The sequence below is a fragment of the Habropoda laboriosa genome, unplaced genomic scaffold, assembly GCF_001263275.1.
Source record: "Habropoda laboriosa isolate 0110345459 unplaced genomic scaffold, ASM126327v1 scaffold5, whole genome shotgun sequence".
Lineage (NCBI taxonomy): Eukaryota > Metazoa > Arthropoda > Insecta > Hymenoptera > Apidae > Habropoda > Habropoda laboriosa.
In genome coordinates, this window is record NW_017100161.1 from 2402589 (window position 1) to 2419805 (window position 17217).

General features: G+C 45.2%; 3 protein-coding genes across 3 annotated transcripts in view; 2 read left to right on the forward strand and 1 right to left on the reverse strand.

Annotated features, from left to right (window-relative positions):
• The window catches only part of LOC108578446 (alanine--glyoxylate aminotransferase 2-like), a 7883-nt gene extending 3005 nt beyond the window's left edge, over positions 1 to 4878 (forward strand). The window contains exons 5-10 of the mRNA XM_017941802.1: positions 1 to 84; positions 1987 to 2080; positions 2242 to 2450; positions 2604 to 2829; positions 3185 to 3583; positions 4525 to 4878. The exon at positions 1 to 84 is cut by the window's left edge and continues 30 nt beyond it. Of these exons, the coding sequence (XP_017797291.1) occupies positions 1 to 84; positions 1987 to 2080; positions 2242 to 2450; positions 2604 to 2829; positions 3185 to 3583; positions 4525 to 4635 (1123 nt within the window). The 3' untranslated portion in view covers positions 4636 to 4878. The remainder of the gene's footprint in view (positions 85 to 1986; positions 2081 to 2241; positions 2451 to 2603; positions 2830 to 3184; positions 3584 to 4524) is intronic.
• Positions 4879 to 5408: 530 nt separating this feature from the next.
• LOC108578418 (vitellogenin-like) lies at positions 5409 to 11674 on the forward strand. The gene is made up of 7 exons (XM_017941743.1): positions 5409 to 5471; positions 5801 to 6516; positions 6611 to 7540; positions 7613 to 8663; positions 8783 to 10411; positions 10481 to 10908; positions 11029 to 11674. Exons 1-7 carry the CDS (start codon positions 5441 to 5443, stop codon positions 11593 to 11595), a joined length of 5352 nt encoding a protein of 1783 aa, XP_017797232.1. The 5' UTR covers positions 5409 to 5440; the 3' UTR covers positions 11596 to 11674.
• Positions 11675 to 14845: 3171 nt separating this feature from the next.
• On the reverse strand, positions 14846 to 16954 carry LOC108578411. The gene is made up of 4 exons (XM_017941735.1): positions 16785 to 16954; positions 16268 to 16484; positions 15544 to 15699; positions 14846 to 14980 (listed from the first exon to the last, which is right to left on the reverse strand). Exons 1-4 carry the CDS (start codon positions 16952 to 16954, stop codon positions 14846 to 14848), a joined length of 678 nt encoding a protein of 225 aa, XP_017797224.1.
• Between the last annotated feature and the right edge of the window lie 263 nt (positions 16955 to 17217).

The following is a 17217-nucleotide window of genomic DNA, read 5'->3' on the forward strand; positions in this document are numbered from 1 at the left end:
GAACTCGGGCAGCGAGGCCAACGATCTCGCGCTCCGTCTCGCCGAGACTCACACCAAGAACAAGGATATCATCACTCTGGATCAGTAAGTGATCGAGTTCGATGCGTGTCGCGACACAAAAGACTCACCTGCTGCCGACGAAAAGAAAGAGAGAGAGGAAACGAGACCGGAAATACCGACGCGACGATTTCGTTCTTCGACGAGGATTTAGCGATTAGTAGCGGATATTTAGATGTTTTCGTGCGATGTTTGCGATATTTCAGGTTCGTTTAGAGAACGAAATCGTCGTCGTTTTAATAATACGCACGGTTATTCTGAAAAATATTTGGATACCAGGGAAGAAGCGTCGTGAGAAATATGAAGAATATTAGTATTTTTCTATTTCGATGTAATTTCGATTAGGCGAATGTCACAAGGAAAAATGATTTTGGAATTAAGTGGAATATCGTCGGAATATTTTTCAAAGTAAACCGTACACCGCTGCTTTTGGCTTTCTCGACTGAACGTGCGTTCCTCGATAACCGAAGGGAAACAGAAAAAAAAGAAAAGAGAATATCCTTCTTTAATCAAGGAGCGTTCGTTTACTCCTTTCGATCACGCGGCAAATATTCAGTGAGTATAAGCCGATCTCTATAATCGTAAAAGGAAAACACGATGATTTCAGGCTACGATGATCAGTCTCTGTCAGTCTCAGCCAGGCCCCTTGTGCTCAACAAAGCAGGACTAATCGTGTGGGTTTTCTTTTTTGCTTGTTTACAGCCGTTCGATTCTCGTCTGGTAAAAAGTGAGAAAATACGCTTGGAAGATGATTCCGGATGCAGGCCTGGATGTCGCGATAGAGAGACTAAGGAGCGAGACGTCGTGTGAAGTCACCACAGACACGCGCGCACACAGTAAAGCTATTGTCGTTTTAGGTGACACTACGTGACACGTATGCCACACGACAAGAGAACGAAGCAACGTGAATGAAAAATGCAGGCCACAGTACGTGATTTTCTATCTTGATAGAGCCGAGGAGGGACCCATCTCGCGCCATGGAAACGTCCAGATGAATGTTGACAATGAGAAAAGTGGCGAATCGAAGGAGTGTGTTGTGAACGAAGGAGGGCGAAGGGGTCTTTCGCAAGAGTAATTCGCTCGAACGTGACAAGTGAGATTACGTTGTTAAAAGCGTGGCCGAGTTGGCGAGGATACGCGTCGCGATTCGCGAAGATTACGCGTCTAATCTTAGCGTTTGATAAATAGAGCAGATTTTGCTAGATCTGAAAAATTCCAATTCGAGATTTAGATTAAACGTAAGACACTGGAGAATTTTAGGGATTCGGAATTTCTTCGAAACTCGAGAAGCTCGAGAAAGTTTGTAAAGAAGAAAAATGGCAAATTTGTGGATTCCAACGTAGACGAAATGAAGCTAAGAAAGGAGACTTACCTATGAAAGTTTGATACTTGAGAACATGAATTACACACGACAGTATCTTCGCCAACACGCGCCACCGATTCGCTATCATATTCACGTTTGCAGCTGCGCTGGCCTAGTGTCCACTAGTGTATTCGTCTATCCGCTTGACAAGTGAACCACGCTGCATCCTTTGATAACGTAATCTTACGTGGCTTTCGTAGCAGCCTGTACTCCCCTTTGCCTTGTTCATTATCGATACTGGAAGGTGACAGTGTCGGAAGTGTATACGTGTCTCCTCGGGATCGAGAAAAGGGCATTTCTCGCGAATGTAAAATGCCTCGAATCTTCTTTTTCACAATCTCGCCGAACAGTGACCGCGAAGAGGAGAGAGAGAGATGAAATGAGATTTTCAGGAACCACGAAGAGACGCTATGTTTCATTTAGATTTCGCCCTCGTCGACGTCGTTTGCAAAGGGAGGATCACACGTCTGAAGACGACTCTTAGAGTTAGAGAGAGGGAGAGCTTGATAGAACAGCGGTGGCTGAAAAAGTGGCTGTCGATCAACGTTCTTCTTTCTTGCTTTTAGTGCTTATCACGGCCATTTGACCTCGATGATCGATATATCGCCGTACAAGTTCAACAAGCCGAACGGGCCTGGAAAGAAAAGCTGGGTTCACGTGGTAAGAAATTTCAAATTTAGCAATACTTTTTTCTACGAAAGATAAAGTGCAACCTACTTACGTACACAATGTCGAAATGGCGAATTTTTGGTTGACAGCGAAGCTTTGGAGCCACTAGGAAGATTTTATTAAACGAATTTCTCTGCTTCGTCTGCTTCCAGGCACCTTGTCCCGACGTTTATCGAGGGTTGTACCGTGAAATTGACCACCCTGGCGAGGATCTCGGCGTGAAGTATGCCAACGATGTGAAGAACATCTGCCAGAACCTGAAGAACCAAGGCAAAGGTGTTTGCGCTTACATAGCGGAGAGTTTGATGTCTGTCGGTGGACAAATTCTACCGCCTCACAATTACTTCCGGAATGCGTACAGGTACATATCCATCTCTTTCGTCATTCTGAATTCACAAGTATGCGATATGTAAAATAATCGAATTTTCTCGAATTATTTTAAGTGATGTATAGATAATTACGAGATAATTGTGAAATAAAACGGCGAAGATCTGTTAATCTGGATAAATTACAGACACGTCAGAGAAGCCGGTGGTGTTTGCATCGCGGACGAGGTTCAGGTTGGCTTTGGAAGGGTTGGCAGCCATATGTGGGCCTTCCAAATGTTCGGCGAAGACGTGATTCCGGATATTGTGACCGTAGGGAAGCCTATGGGCAATGGACACCCCGTGGCGGCGGTTATTACGACCCCCGCCATTGCTGGCAGCTTCAAGGACACTGGAATAGAGTACTTCAACACGGTGAGACACTCAAAATTTTACAAATTAGGAAAAAAAGAGAAAAGTGTCGTCAATTTTTCACAATCATAGTATCGGTTGTCGTCTTCTATCTTTAATTATTTTCAATTCGATGGTCCATTCAGAGTCCTTTGAAAATATTCCTTTAGTCCTTTAAAGTATTAAAAATACCTTGAAAAGACTGAAAAAGGAACAACCACAACAGAGATACCTGGAAGATCCCTCCATGATCTACACAATCGCGAATCCTCTTGCAAACCCAATTTCTTTCTACCTAAATTTCAACCCAAAGTAATAGCTAATTTAAGAAAAAGAAAGGCCCTCGCTTATGTCCGAATTTTCTCTTGTGGAAACGCAGTACGGCGGGAATCCGGTGTCTTGCGCGATCGCGAACGCCGTGATGGAGGTGATCGAGCGGGAAAATCTTCAAGAGAACGCGTTGAACGTCGGCAAACATCTGATGACGGAACTGAGGAAGCTGGCGAAGCGGCGAAAGATCATCGGTGACGTTCGCGGTGTTGGATTGTTCGCTGGTATCGAGTTGGTGCGCGATAAGGTCAAGAGGATACCAGCGACAGCCGAAGCGAAGCACGTGGTCTCGAGGATGAAGGACAAGAAGATTCTCATAAGCAGCGACGGTCCAGACGACAATATCCTGAAACTGAAGCCACCTATGGTGTTCACCATTGAAAATGTCAATCATGTGGTGTCCACTTTGGACGAGGTCCTCGAAGAGGTGGACATTGACGTCGAGGAGGTGATTATTTATTTATTTATCGTCATTAAATAACGCAAACGTCGCTGAAAATACCGATAATTAGAAACGAAAAGAGAAGAAAAAGAAATACTATTATTTATATGATTTTACAAGAACATTGGCGTCGAAGAGGTGATAATTTATTTATTTATCCTCGTAAAATAACGCAGAGATCGCTGAAAATGTCAATAGTTGCAGACAAAAATTTCAAAAAATATTTATGCAATTTTATAAGTACAGTTCACTATTTAGAAGAGTAATTTGCATTCGAAGTGAAGTGAAATTTAAAGTTGGTAGATTAGAAGCTTCTCTTGTTGCGCAACGGTTAACGATAAGGCGAATCGACGCGATAATAACGCAACGCATCGGGAAAGTATGACAGTAACCGGCGAAGATCGAAGTGTCGTAACTTCGCGCGAAGTGCAGTCTGTTTCTCTGGATGAAACGCGAAATTCTGACTTCGCGAAAAGGTCGCGATAAGGGGAAGAGGTAACGCGCGTGCATCAGTTTTATCAGCAGCTGTGCACGTGCCTGGTTTAATCGTCACTCTTTCGAATCATCGCGAACGTTCCGAATTATTTCCTCAATTACACCGTTACGAGGACTCTTCTTTTTGTCTGAAGAAAATTTTCATCGTTCCGAGCATAGTATTGTATTACGCTTCATTATTACTATTTTTTAAATTGAAAATAACGTCCAGTTTGCTACGATGTTCGAAATTCTTAGTCGACGATATTCATTTTATTTGAATTGTTCTAAACGTTTGCGGCTCTCCGGTATCTGACGACCATCGAGGAAACAATCTCCGGTCACAGGTGGCCAACCTGTTAACAGAAATAACACAGACACGTGTTTTTCTTTGATTTCAAAAAGTCTACGTGAAAATTTCAAGTTCTTTGCATCGATACGAATAGTCGAGAGTGGAATTTGTCTGGTTTCAGAAGTACGAAGACACCAGGACGATTCTGAAGGCGACGATCTCTCAAATGGACGTCGAGACCGGAAACAACACGTGTCCCAGCGGGAAGCCGTTGCTCGTACGCGCTAATTAACGATTAATTTAATCTGCAAACCTGCATATATACATATTTATGAAACGCGACAATTGTATGCGATATGTTTAAAGTATTACCGTTCGTGAGATGTATGATTATTGTTAAGAATGAAGAACAGTGCTTGTATGTATAGTATATATAATAAAAGAAAAAGAAGAGAGAGAGAGAGAGATGTGATTAAAATTAAAAGATCGAATTAAGGTTAAATAATTAGTTCAATACGAAACAAATACATCGATATTGTATTAATACTTGTTTTAATAAATACTATTTTTACGTACGACACGCAGTTCCGTCGATTAATTTTCCATTCTCTGGAAATCATTTAACGAGGACTCCGATGAACAACAAGCAACGATTGTTTGTTCACGTTAATTCGAAGGTTTTCACGATAACCTACGATCTTTCTATTATTCGTTTCAACCGAGAATCCCCCATTGTATGTAGAACGAAGATTCGAGATTAACGTCGTTTTCTAGAAATAGCGGCACAGGCGATACGATAAGGTACGCTACGGCTTAGACTTTGTCGAATATTATTTATAAATATTGGAGAACCTCCTGACCCCACGTGTTGTCGTGTGTGCATTTTTGAACGGATTCTAGCGAATTCCAATAGCGAGTAGAGAGAGATAGGGGACCAAAGGGGAGAAAAAGTTCGTAGATATCGTGTCTTGGTTGTTGAAGTTCAAGGAAGCTCTCCCCATCGATCAACTTTGTTGCTGACTTTGCTAAACGGGGTGTATAAATGTTGCAAAACTGCCGCGACGCACCGTCACTGCTGCTTTGCTACGGCGTTCAACATGTGGCTACCTCTATCGCTCATAGTACTTGGTAAGTGGAAGTGGAAAGTTGTGGTCAGACAAACCGCCCACATCTCGCATCGATCTTCTTCGCTTCTCGATCATTCCCACTGCGAAACTGTGAATAATTCAACCGAATTTCTACCTCCCCCGTCCCCACCTCTACAATTTTTCACTCTAGAGTATCTTTTGAAATATCGAAAGAAGCCTCGGTCAAAAATTTCTCAATTCTCATTTCTCTCGACTCGAAAAACGACCAAAAACCGTCTACAATCGCATCACCCCTCGAACTGAAGGAACTTCGTCGGTACACCTGAACCACGTCGAACTAATCTCCACGAAATCTTGGCGTTTCCACAGCGGGAATAGCGTCAGCCGATTACAATCATGGCTGGAAGGTTGGCAACGAGTACACCTACCTTGTACGAAGTCGCACGCTGACGAGCTTGGAGTTATCCGACCAGTACACCGGTATCCTGATCAAGGCTCTGCTAACGGTGCACGCAAAGGACCAGCGAACGTTGACAGCTAAACTGTCCAAGTGTCAATATGCTCGTGTTCACAATTCTCTGCCGGAAGGCTGGGAATCTCACATCTCCGATCAGATGTTGGATCTCCAGGATCTGCCTCTGTCCGGCAGGCCGTTCGAGATCAGGCTGAAACACGGCGTGATCAAGGAAGTGCTCGTCGAACGCGACATACCCACCTGGGAGGTGAACATGCTCAAGAGTGTAATTAGCCAGCTGCAGGTGGATAGTCAGGGTGAGAACGTGGTGAAGAGCAAGGATGTCCAAGTACCCAACGACCAGGAGCCTTACGGATCGTTCAGAGTCATGGAGGACTCCGTGGGTGGTAAATGTGAGGTTCTCTACGACGTCACACCTTTGACTGATCGCGAGCTTCACATGAAGCCAGAACTGGTACCTGTGCCACAGTTGAAGGGCGACGGACAGCACATTGACATCATGAAAACGAAGAACTTCAAGAAGTGCGATCAAAGGATGAATTATCACTTCGGCATCTCTGGCAGTAACAATTGGGAGCCTGGATCCAACGACAATGGAAAGTTCCTTTCGGTGAGTGTAGCTTTTTTCAGATTGCTGGGAATATTTGGGATCGTTTGGTATCGTCGTTTGATTCGTTGAGAAAAATGACTCTTCTTGGTTACAGAAATCGTCGACGAGTAGAGTCATCATCTCTGGCGATCTGAAGACTTTCACCATTCAATCTTCGGTGACTACCAGCAAGATGTTCATCAGCCCGCGATTATACGATTATCAGAACGGAGTGGTTGTGAGCAGGATGAACCTGACTCTCGGAGACGTGAAGAAGATCAAAAAGCCTTTGTCCTCGTCGAGCAATCTAGAATCTATCGGTAACCTGGTCTACGTCTACGACAATCCTTTCTCAGACGTGGACGAGCGTAGAATCAACAAAGTCTCGCTGAATTCGAAGCAAACACTGACCTCGGACAGCCTCAGCTCGATCAGCTCGAGCGAGGAAGTGAAGAACAAGGAAGTGAAGAACGAGCAGAACCTTCGAAGCGTCTCTTCCGCTTCCGCCAGCTCGTCCAGCAGCTCTATCTCTAGCAGCGAGGAGAACACGTTCTGGCAACCGAAACCAACGTTGGAGGATGCTCCGCAGAATCCTCTGCTGCCTAATTTCATCGGCTACCAGGGCAAATTCATCGGCAAGTCTGGCGAGGTTGACGTGACAAAGGCGATCAAGGAGCTTGTCTTCCAGATAGCCAACGAATTGGAAGATCCGAGCAACATGCCCAACGAGGATACCCTCGACAAATTCACGGTCGTTTGCAGCCTGATCCGCACCATGAGCAGGAGACAGATCAGCCAGATGCTGAATACCATGCACTTCTCTCCCAACGAGCTGAAATCGAGCGACAAGTCGCAGGCTATCGTGCAGAACGCTTGGGCTGTGTTCAGAGACGCGATCGCTCAAGCTGGAACCGGACCAGCCTTGTTGATCATCAAGAACTGGATCGAGAAGAAAGAGATTTCAGTCTCCGAAGCCGAAGACATCCTGTACAGGCTGCCGAAGACTGCTCGTACACCGACTGCCGAATACGTCAAAGTTCTTTTCGTGAGTATTCTCGTTTAAGTAGCTTCTAGGAAAATAAGATTCTCCGAGAATGAAGGATTCTCTGTCTCTCAGGAACTGGCCACCAATCCAACGGTGAAAGAAGACATAGATCTGAGCACCGCAGCTTTGATATCGTTCGCCGATCTGGTTCGCCTATCGCAAGTGAACACCAAGAGCCTTCACAATCGTTACCCGGTGCACACGTTCGGTCGTCTCACGTCCAAACACGATCAAACCCTCGTGGACGAGTACATCCCTCACTTGGAACGCGAGCTGAAGAAGGTCGTGAAGGAACGCGACAGCCGTAGGATTCAGATGTACGTCATAGCTCTGGGCAAAATTGGCCACCCCAAGATTGTCTCCGTGTTGGAACCTTACATCGAGGGGAAGGAACCCGTGACAGTGTTCCAGAGAACGTTGATGGTCGCTGCTTTAGGCAGCCTGGCCGAGAATTCGCCGAAACTGGCTCGCTCAATTCTGTACAAGATCTACCTGAACACAGCCGAGAGCCACGAGGTGCGTTGCACAGCTGTCTTCCTACTGATGAAGACCAACCCTCCGTTGAACATGCTGCAACGCATGGCGCAGTTCACCAACATAGACACGAACATGCACGTAAACTCGGCGGTGAAATCGACTATCAACAGCCTCGCTAAACTGATCGACCCTCAATATCAAGAACTGGCGCAGAAAGCACGCGCAGCTTCCGGTCTATTGACCACTCGCGACTACAGCTCACAATTCTCTCACAGCTACATGACTGAAAATATCAACAAGGACAAGAATATAATCTCTCATCTGATTTTCAATTATATCGGTAGCGACGACAGCTTTATCCCTCGTACCATGTACCTTGGCTGGTTCTCCATTTACGGAGACTTCAAAATACCACCCACTGTATTAATGGCGATGATCTCGAGCGTGGTACCACTTAGGCTGTCGAACTTCCTCACCACGGGCGACATGGAGTCTTCCGTCAAACTGGCAGCTGAGAGGATCGCCGAAGAGCTGAATCTAATCGCTGACGAGCCTATCCCGTTTGAAGGAAACGTGCAAATGAACACGAAGTTCAGGTCGGGGTTCATTACCTTCGATAGAGAAACTATACGCAGGCTACCGTCGTGTAAGTGTCTAGAAATACAATTTCAAACGAAAATGAAAGAGAATTCTTTCGTTTAACCGAATGATAGTACATTCCTAGGCTAATGGTATAATAACGCGTTATTTTCGATAATGTTTCAGTGGTGACGCAATACATAATGTCGTCGAAAGGCGAAAAATACATGAACATGAACAAACTACAATCGTACGACGTGACACTCGGTTTCCCTACCGAGACCGGTCTACCGTTCGTCTACACCTTCAGAGTGCCTATTCTATACAAGATCAGCGGAACTGGAAAGCTCCAGTTGAAAGCTGGCGAGCAGCTCACCGGTCAATCGAACATGCGTCTGACCTACGCGAAGAAGATCCAAGGAAGAGTTGGATTCGTCGCTCCGTTTGAGCACCAGCACTTCATCGCCGGCGTCGATGTGAATTTCCAGGCGTTCGCCCCGGTCAAGATAGATCTGGACGTGAATATACCTAAACGCAGCGTGCAACTGAAGGTCTGGCCGTTGAAAGGGGACGAGAAGGCCCGATTGATCCACTACAGCGTGATCCCGTACACCTCGAATCACGACATCTTGAGCCTGCGTCCTCTGATAAAGGAGAAGAAGAATACGCACAAAGTGCTCACCGACGACGTCGTTAAGAATAGTTATCTGAAAAATGATAATATCATGAAACTGGACCTGGAAGCTGACACATCGGACGAAAATCTATGGACAACGAACTCCGAGACTGTAATCGAGAAGATGTGGAACCTGTGGAAAATGGACGACGATAAATACTGCAAGATGGACCTGTCTCTGAACTTGAGAGACGAACAGAAGGATCCGGTGGTGTTCACCGTGGCCTACGACACAATGGACATGGTGTCTGACGCTGTAATACCCGAAGAATGGACACCTATGGCTAAAGCCGTGGAACCGTCTACGAAGGCAGCGAACAGCAAGGATCGTAGGGATCAATACTTGAAGGAAGCTGCCAAAGGAGTGAAATCCGCGCAGTCGTACGTCGTTGACGTGCAATTGGCCACACCAGGTGAATGGAGAACAAACAACGTCTTCACCTTCGCCAGGTCTACAAGCAACATGGAGAGCAAGGCACGAACCTTGATCTACTGGCATTCCGACATTCCCGCGATTAGCTTCAAAAATGATCTCTGCACTGCTATTCAACGTAAAACTACCCCAGACTCCGTGTTCCCCTACCACCAGGCTATGCAAACGAAACCCAAAGCTGAATTCGACGTGGACTTACGCTACGGAGAGAGTTGCGCCAACGGCAAGCAATTGAACGTCATGGGCAAGGCTGTTCAGAGCGATCAGCTGAGACAAAAGATCAAAGATTCTCTTTTGATGAAAGAGTGCGAAAAGCAGATGGAACAGGACAACAAGATCCTGAAAGCTTGTCAGACCGCCGCGGCGTTTTCTATGATACTGGACAAGATCGACATTTCCATCAAGAACATCCCAGAGGAACTGCAGAATCTAGGCAACTTGATCCTTGGTCAGATCGGAAGCTCGGAAATCCTGGACGTGGATGTGGACCTGACGAAACCACAGAACGCCGGCAAGAAGAATATCGACATCAAGGCGAAACTCTCCGACAACTTTGAAACCGCTACGATGACAATTCACACACCAATCATGGACATTCGTTCGAACGATATCGAGCTGTCCGATTTTGGAATTGACGCGGCGGACTTGCTGGTGGCTGGTGACAAGAGCACGGCCATGACCAACTTGATCTACGACGAGTACAAACGTGAGTATATCGGAGAACGTTTAGACTGACTCGGGTGTGACATACCTCACGAGTAATTTTCTTCGTTAGCTGTCTGTATCGTGGACGTAACCAGGGGTGAAACCTTCGACGGCAAAGAGTACCCACTGAGATTAGGTAACTGCTGGCACGTGGTGATGACCACGTACCCGAAGGTGAATCCAGAGAATCGCGAGATGAAGCTTCGTGTGTCTGAAGAGGACAGCGTGAGCATTCTGAGCAGAGAGATGGAAGACGGGCACAAGGAAGTGAAGATCATGCTTGGAAAGGACGAGATACTGTTGCAGCCTAGAGGCAATATGATTCAGGTTCTCCTGAACGGTCAGAGCCAAGAGGTGAACAAGGACAGGAGTTATCAGAAGAGACGCGACAAAGATGTGATCTTCGAGATCTTCAAGCTTGGTGATCAGGCCGTGGGTCTGGTTTCCGACCAGTTCGAAGTGGACATCGCTTTCGATGGAAAGCGCATCATGATCAAGGTAATTGTCAGTACACACGCTATTACAGACTGTGCCGAAAAACTCGCGAGCAACGGTGAAAATGATTACTTCTATCGTAATTCTACCTTTAATTAACAAGAAACTTGAATACGTCCGTAGGCATTCGACAAATTCCGTAACTCGATCCGTGGTCTCTGCGGTAACTTCGACGGCGACATGACCAACGACTTCACCAGCCCTAAGAACTGCATGCTGAGGAAGCCTCAGCAATTCGTCGCCAGCTACGCTTTGACCAAGGACCAGTGCGAGGACGAAATTCTACAGATTGTGAAATCGATCGACCGCAACGAATGCGTGCGAGCATTAACGAAACGTCCGAGCAACGTGATCAACGAAGTGGAATCTGGACGAGCGATCACCGAATGGGACAACTGGGGCTACAGCAAGGGGCAAAAGAAGGGCGATCAGCGTTGCAGCGCGTACAAGACCAAGGTACTCGAGAGTGACGAAAATATCTGCTTCTCTACACGTCCGGTGTACTCTTGCTCGAACGGATGCTCCGCCACCGAGATGAAGTCGAAGAATTACCAGTTCCACTGTATGAAGAGGGGCGACACGGCTCTGAATCTGAAACGTAGAATCGAGAAAGGCGCGAACCCTGACCTCACGCAGAAGACCGTCTCCATGTCTCATCCCATCAATGTTCCTCTCGCTTGCAAGGCCTAACTCGCGTTTAACTGACTTTCGTGCACATAGTATATATAGTGTAGTATCTTTATCAGCAGTTGTAGTAGTATTGTATTTAGCGTACGATGTAAAGTTTGAATAAAGTTGTAACTTTTCGGTAATTCTACCGTTTCCGTGATACTCACGTTCTCGATTGTCCGGAGGTTTCATTTCGAACATCGAGGATTATGGATAGGACAGTTGAAACGAAGCTCGTCCAGGTGACAATCCATTTTCTCGATCTGCTCGTAGAGATCGTTCGCCGTTGAACAGGAAGCAAATTCTTTTCTCAAGTCGCGTAGATCTTCTCTCGTTTCGACGTTGGTCTTTGCAACTTTCTCGCACGCCGCTTGATTCGTCCGGTTTAATTTCCGCACGTTTCTCTCGTGTTTCTCGTACGGCTCGCCTGGAATCGCGTCGAATTGGTACGCGGTGGTTGAAATTGGCCGAGAGAAACGAGACACGAAGTGTGTTGGTACTGTACTTCTGAATATTGGCACGACTCCCGTTTCCACGTTCCTCTCGATCTCCCGAATCGCTTTCTCGCACCTCTCGTAGTACGTTCCCCGCAGGAGCAACGTTGGTTTCCTGTCAATTTGACAATCCCGACACTTCTTCCCCGGCGAAATCCGCTTTCTACGCACGTAACGCCTGTACTCGAAGCATTTCAGCATCTCCTCGATCAGGGTGAAGCGGGTATTGTCGATTCTGGTTATCACACCTGGCCGTTGCTTCGTTCTCAGCAAATGATGAAGCTGAACAAATGGAAACTTCGTTCCTACGTGTTGCAACCGAGAGATCGTCACCTTTCTTTTTTTCTCCTTTTATCTCGCTGTTCGACGTTACTTTGAAGAGAATGAAGAGTATCCATTGCATCGAGTCGCGTTCCATCGCTGCTTGGATGCGCTCTATCTCCTCTCGTTGGAATCTAACGAGGGAAAATTTCGATGAACACAGAAAGAAATGCATCGGAAAGAAGGTATGTAGCTTCATTTAGGAGTTTTGCGAATAACTCGGGAAAAAATCACTAATTAGGTGAATTTTACTAGCTAAAAATCACTCAGGGTGTCTCAGAATTAGTGAAAGAGGCTACGTGGAAGATACCAAAATGCAGTTTCGTTAGAAATCACATTCTTCTTCTCTCGTATCTCGTGATTCGTTATTATAAGACAGAATTTTTAAATTTAATTTTCTCAAAAACTGAGCCCCTATGAGAAAATTTTGTAGTGTAGGGGATTTATGTGAGGAGGGATAGTAAACTCGAACGGAACTTTGTTCTATACAATATTTATTAATAGTTCATATCGCTACGCTAAGGATGTCGCTCAATCAATCGCTGGATTCATACTGCCTTTCGCTCCCTCGCATTCGCCCTAATGTCATCTTGCATACATGCACACACGCACTCACGCACTCCTCGCCTGATTACTAAAACTAAACATTCGTTCAATATCTTTCGCGCTATCCCAAACACTCGACCTGTCACCTCCGGTCATAGACCCTCACGCATTCACACAGACAACGCATTCATACAAACAACGCACTCACGCTCGGTCATCCCTACAGTAGTATCAGGGCCTCCATACCCAAATAGGAAACCTCGAAGGGACAATAGAAGGGGAGGAGTTGGCGTAGTGCGCAAAGCCTCGGCTTGCTAATCCGAGAATTCCGGGTTCCCGTTTGGGTCCCTTGAAACTTTTCCCTAGGTTCCTACAAATTTACTCTAGATTTTCGACTTAATTTTGTTAGATTGTACACGTATCCCGAAACACCTTGTATATCATATATGTACATATATATTCGTGGATATGGAAATGAAAAATGTGTGTGTTGAAAAGAGGTTGAAATACGATTTTGTGGACAAACCTCTTCATATTGTCCACGGCTTCTGCGTTCTTCTTGTACACATGCTCCAACCATCGTCTCATCTTCTGTATATCGAGGACAGTCTTCCTGATCCAGTATCCCCGCCAGAATGCCTGGATCCTCGTGGCCATCTCGTCGTAATAATCCCGCCACATTTGATGGACACATTGAACCAGGTATCGATCGACGAAGATCCGGATGAGATAACCGCGCCAATGGCGTTGAATAGTGACCGCGCTCTCGTGCAACAGCCGGAAATGGTTTCGAGTGAGGATGCCGCGCATCCAGGCCTACAGTGGCGAACCGAAATGCAATTGAAACACCCGTGCCGCCAGAAGAACGGCGTTGCAATTGAATTTCAATGGAAATCGAACGCACAATGTGTATACTCGAGGCGAGAAAGAATTCGAAGAGACAAAAAAAAGAGAGATCGACCCTGGGGAAATTTTCACAAGTTCATATCGAAGATAATAACGTTGTCTCTCATCGAGTGTGGATTTATTGCGAACGTGATTATTTTCAATTTTTTAACAATTGTGACAGAAATTTCACGAATCTTGAGGAAGTCGAAAATGCCATTGGAATAGAGAAGAAGGAATGATCGAAAAAGTAAATAAAAATTATAGTAAGGTTTCGAAGGATTTCTTAAGATCGTGAAACGAGACGCAGTTTAAGGCACGTGTCTCGTATCGCACCTCGAATTCACCGAAAAGCGAAAACAACGGGGACTCGTTGGATCGATGAGTCGCGATCTTGACCTTAAATAATCGATATCTCGCGAAAGCGAGCCCCGTTACGACACCGGACGCTTTATTATTAGCGAGGCTCGCGTTGCTCTCGGATAACACCGATAACTCGCGCAGAAGTGGCTGGTTATCGCGCGCGAGGTTATCTTTTCACGCGTCCGTTGAAATATCGGCCAGAGAAACCGGCCACGAATTTTCTCCAGGGAACCATTAACCTGTATTCTACGCGCTGCGATAAAGTAAAAAGGTCTGGTAGATTCAGCTAGATCATCTCTCAGCTTGATTTCCTCCTCGAGATCAACGTGATCTGGTGTAAGCTTCTGGACAGACGCCATTTTGGAAGACCTACTTTTCGGTCCGCGAATTATCGCGATTAATTCAAATTGCTCCTCTAATTACTGGAAGTTCGTCGCCACGTGTGAACGTAGTTAAGAACGTTCGGACAATAAGAATTAACGTTCAGTGCGTAGATGTATACAGTGTGACTAATTATTTCGGAGAAATTTTGTTATTCGTGGATAGATAAGAAGAAACGGTTGGTAAACGAGAGAAAGTGAGAAATGGTCGTGACAGCCAATAAATAATTTATTCTTTCGTACATTTCCACGATTCTCTGCGGGATCGAGTAGTATGAAAGATCAGACGATCCCTATGTAGAGTAGAACGACGAGGAGAGACGTGGAGAGGAACATCAAAGAGGCTGCGATTGTCGCCACCAACGCGTTCTTTTTCTTCTTGCTCGTTCTTGTCACCACGCGGAAATCCTTACGAGACTGTATGCAGAGAGAGAGGCAGAGAAATATGCGTGATAAATTGCTCGTCGTATGAATTATTAGTGTTTAACGAAGTTGTCTATATTGGGTAAATTGTATAGGAATATGTTTGAAATGAAACGATTGTGTGTGTGTGTGTGTGTGTGTGTGTGGAAAAGAGACGGAAGTTATCAAAGAGAGTTTTAATTATAAAATACGACGAACAAAGTGAAAGCGTAACGTGTGTATGTATGTTGCACGCGTTCCCGCGCCGTTAATCGGTGCTCGATACTGGCGCAATTAACGGTATCGTTTCAGCGCGTATAAATAAAAGAGCGTAATCTCGACACGCACCACCCTCGGGGAAATAAATGATTGGAACGCTCTGGGGTCGTACTCGCGGACACCACGAGCTCCTATTGATCGCCGACAGTTTCAATGAATATTCTTTACGCTCTCGCGATCTAATTATGGCTGTTTGATGAGAGCGCGCGAGCGCGGAATATGGGTTACTAAATGATACTCGATAAAAGATAGGAGGAATGGTAGTTGAAGTCTTGGAGTGAAATTCAATAAGGATTTACCATGATTTGCAAACTCTGAGTCTTTCGAACGAGATCGTCCAACCTTTGGCCCCTGTCGATCAACTTTTGAACACCGTCCATCAGGACCTTTCGAACTTCTGCCAGTTCTCCCTCTAATATTGGGATGACATTGCTCTCCTCTTGATTGTACTCGTCCTGAAATCGATAATCCAACGGTGATAGTTTTGTAATTGTGATTGTACTCTTTTGCTTGGAGGAGTTTGGAATTTGGGAATTGGGGATATTGGGAATTGGGGAAATTGGGAATTGGGAAAATTGGAAAAATTGGGAATTGGAAAATTTGAGAGTCCGGGAAAGTGAAAATTCTAAGCTTTGAAAATGATGGTGTTTGGGAATTCGGCGAAGTGAGGATTTGAAGCTTTGAAAATTCTTAAACTTGGGAATCCGGGAAAGTGAGAATTCTAAGCTTTGAAGATTGTAAAATTTGGGAATCTGGGAAAGTGAGAATTCTAAGCTTTGAACATTCTAAAATTTGGCAATCTGGCAAATTGAAAATTCTAAAATTTGAGAATTCTAAGCCTTAAAAGTTCTAAAATTTGGGCTTCCAGGAACTCTAAGCTTTGAAAATTCTAAAATTTGGAAATCCGGAAGAACGAAAATTTAGAAAAGTGAGAATTCTATATGAAAGTTTCAATAATTCAGCCTTTGACATTCCCGTTAATAATCGAAACGACAGGTTCTAAGATCGAACGGTCCAACGTACGACTATCTTTGCCAACGGTTTCGTGAGGTCGATGACCGCCAGGTTGGTCAGGTCCCTCGAGAGGTCTGCCAGGATGGGTAGTTCTCTGTAAACGCTTCGCAACCTCTCCAGAAATACCTGGGAATAGGATTCCAGCTTGGCTGCTGACGAAGGACTATCCGGCTTCGATGTCAAACAGGCGTAGTGCAGTTCACCAATCAGCACGTGCACCGTGTATCTGCAGGAGAATGGTATTTCCAAGGAGCGTTCTCCAGAAACTGCCATTTTTTCGAAGGATGGACAATTGAACTGATTATCAATGAAAATGTTAATTGTAGTAGTAAATTCTTGCTCTTCAAGATTCCTCTATTTCTACTATCACATATTTCCAACATTTCAACTGGATACTCTGCTTTTCTATTCGCGTAAATTAGCTCGCAAGTAAAATGATTGAAAATAATCGAAATAATTCTTAAGTATACATAATCGAGAAGAAATCAATGAAACTGAATTACAGGAGTGAGATTAGCCCGCTTACTTGCCCCGATCGAGGCTGATTTTGTCATTCTCCACCGACTTCAACCCATCAACCGTGCTCAACGCGATCGCCCTGCACGCTGGATCCTCCATCGCTGGATAATCCGCCACGATCTTGCATCCGGACTTCTCCCAGAATGCAACCAGCGCATAGTGCACCGTTTTACTCATCCTTCACACCGGACACGTTCGCTGCTTCCATTGAACAGAGTGACACAAGTGAAAATCCAACAATCTTAACAATACTTTCCACAACTCTTCCACCAAATATTTCGTACAAATACAGATAAAGTACTTTGCATACGAAACAGGCCTCGAACGTCATGGAATCATTTTAATTACTCAGCAGTGATACCGCTAATTTTAATCAACACAAATACGACACTTTGCGTGCACGAACTTAATACTCGCTAAAGATAGTTACCAGAAAGAAC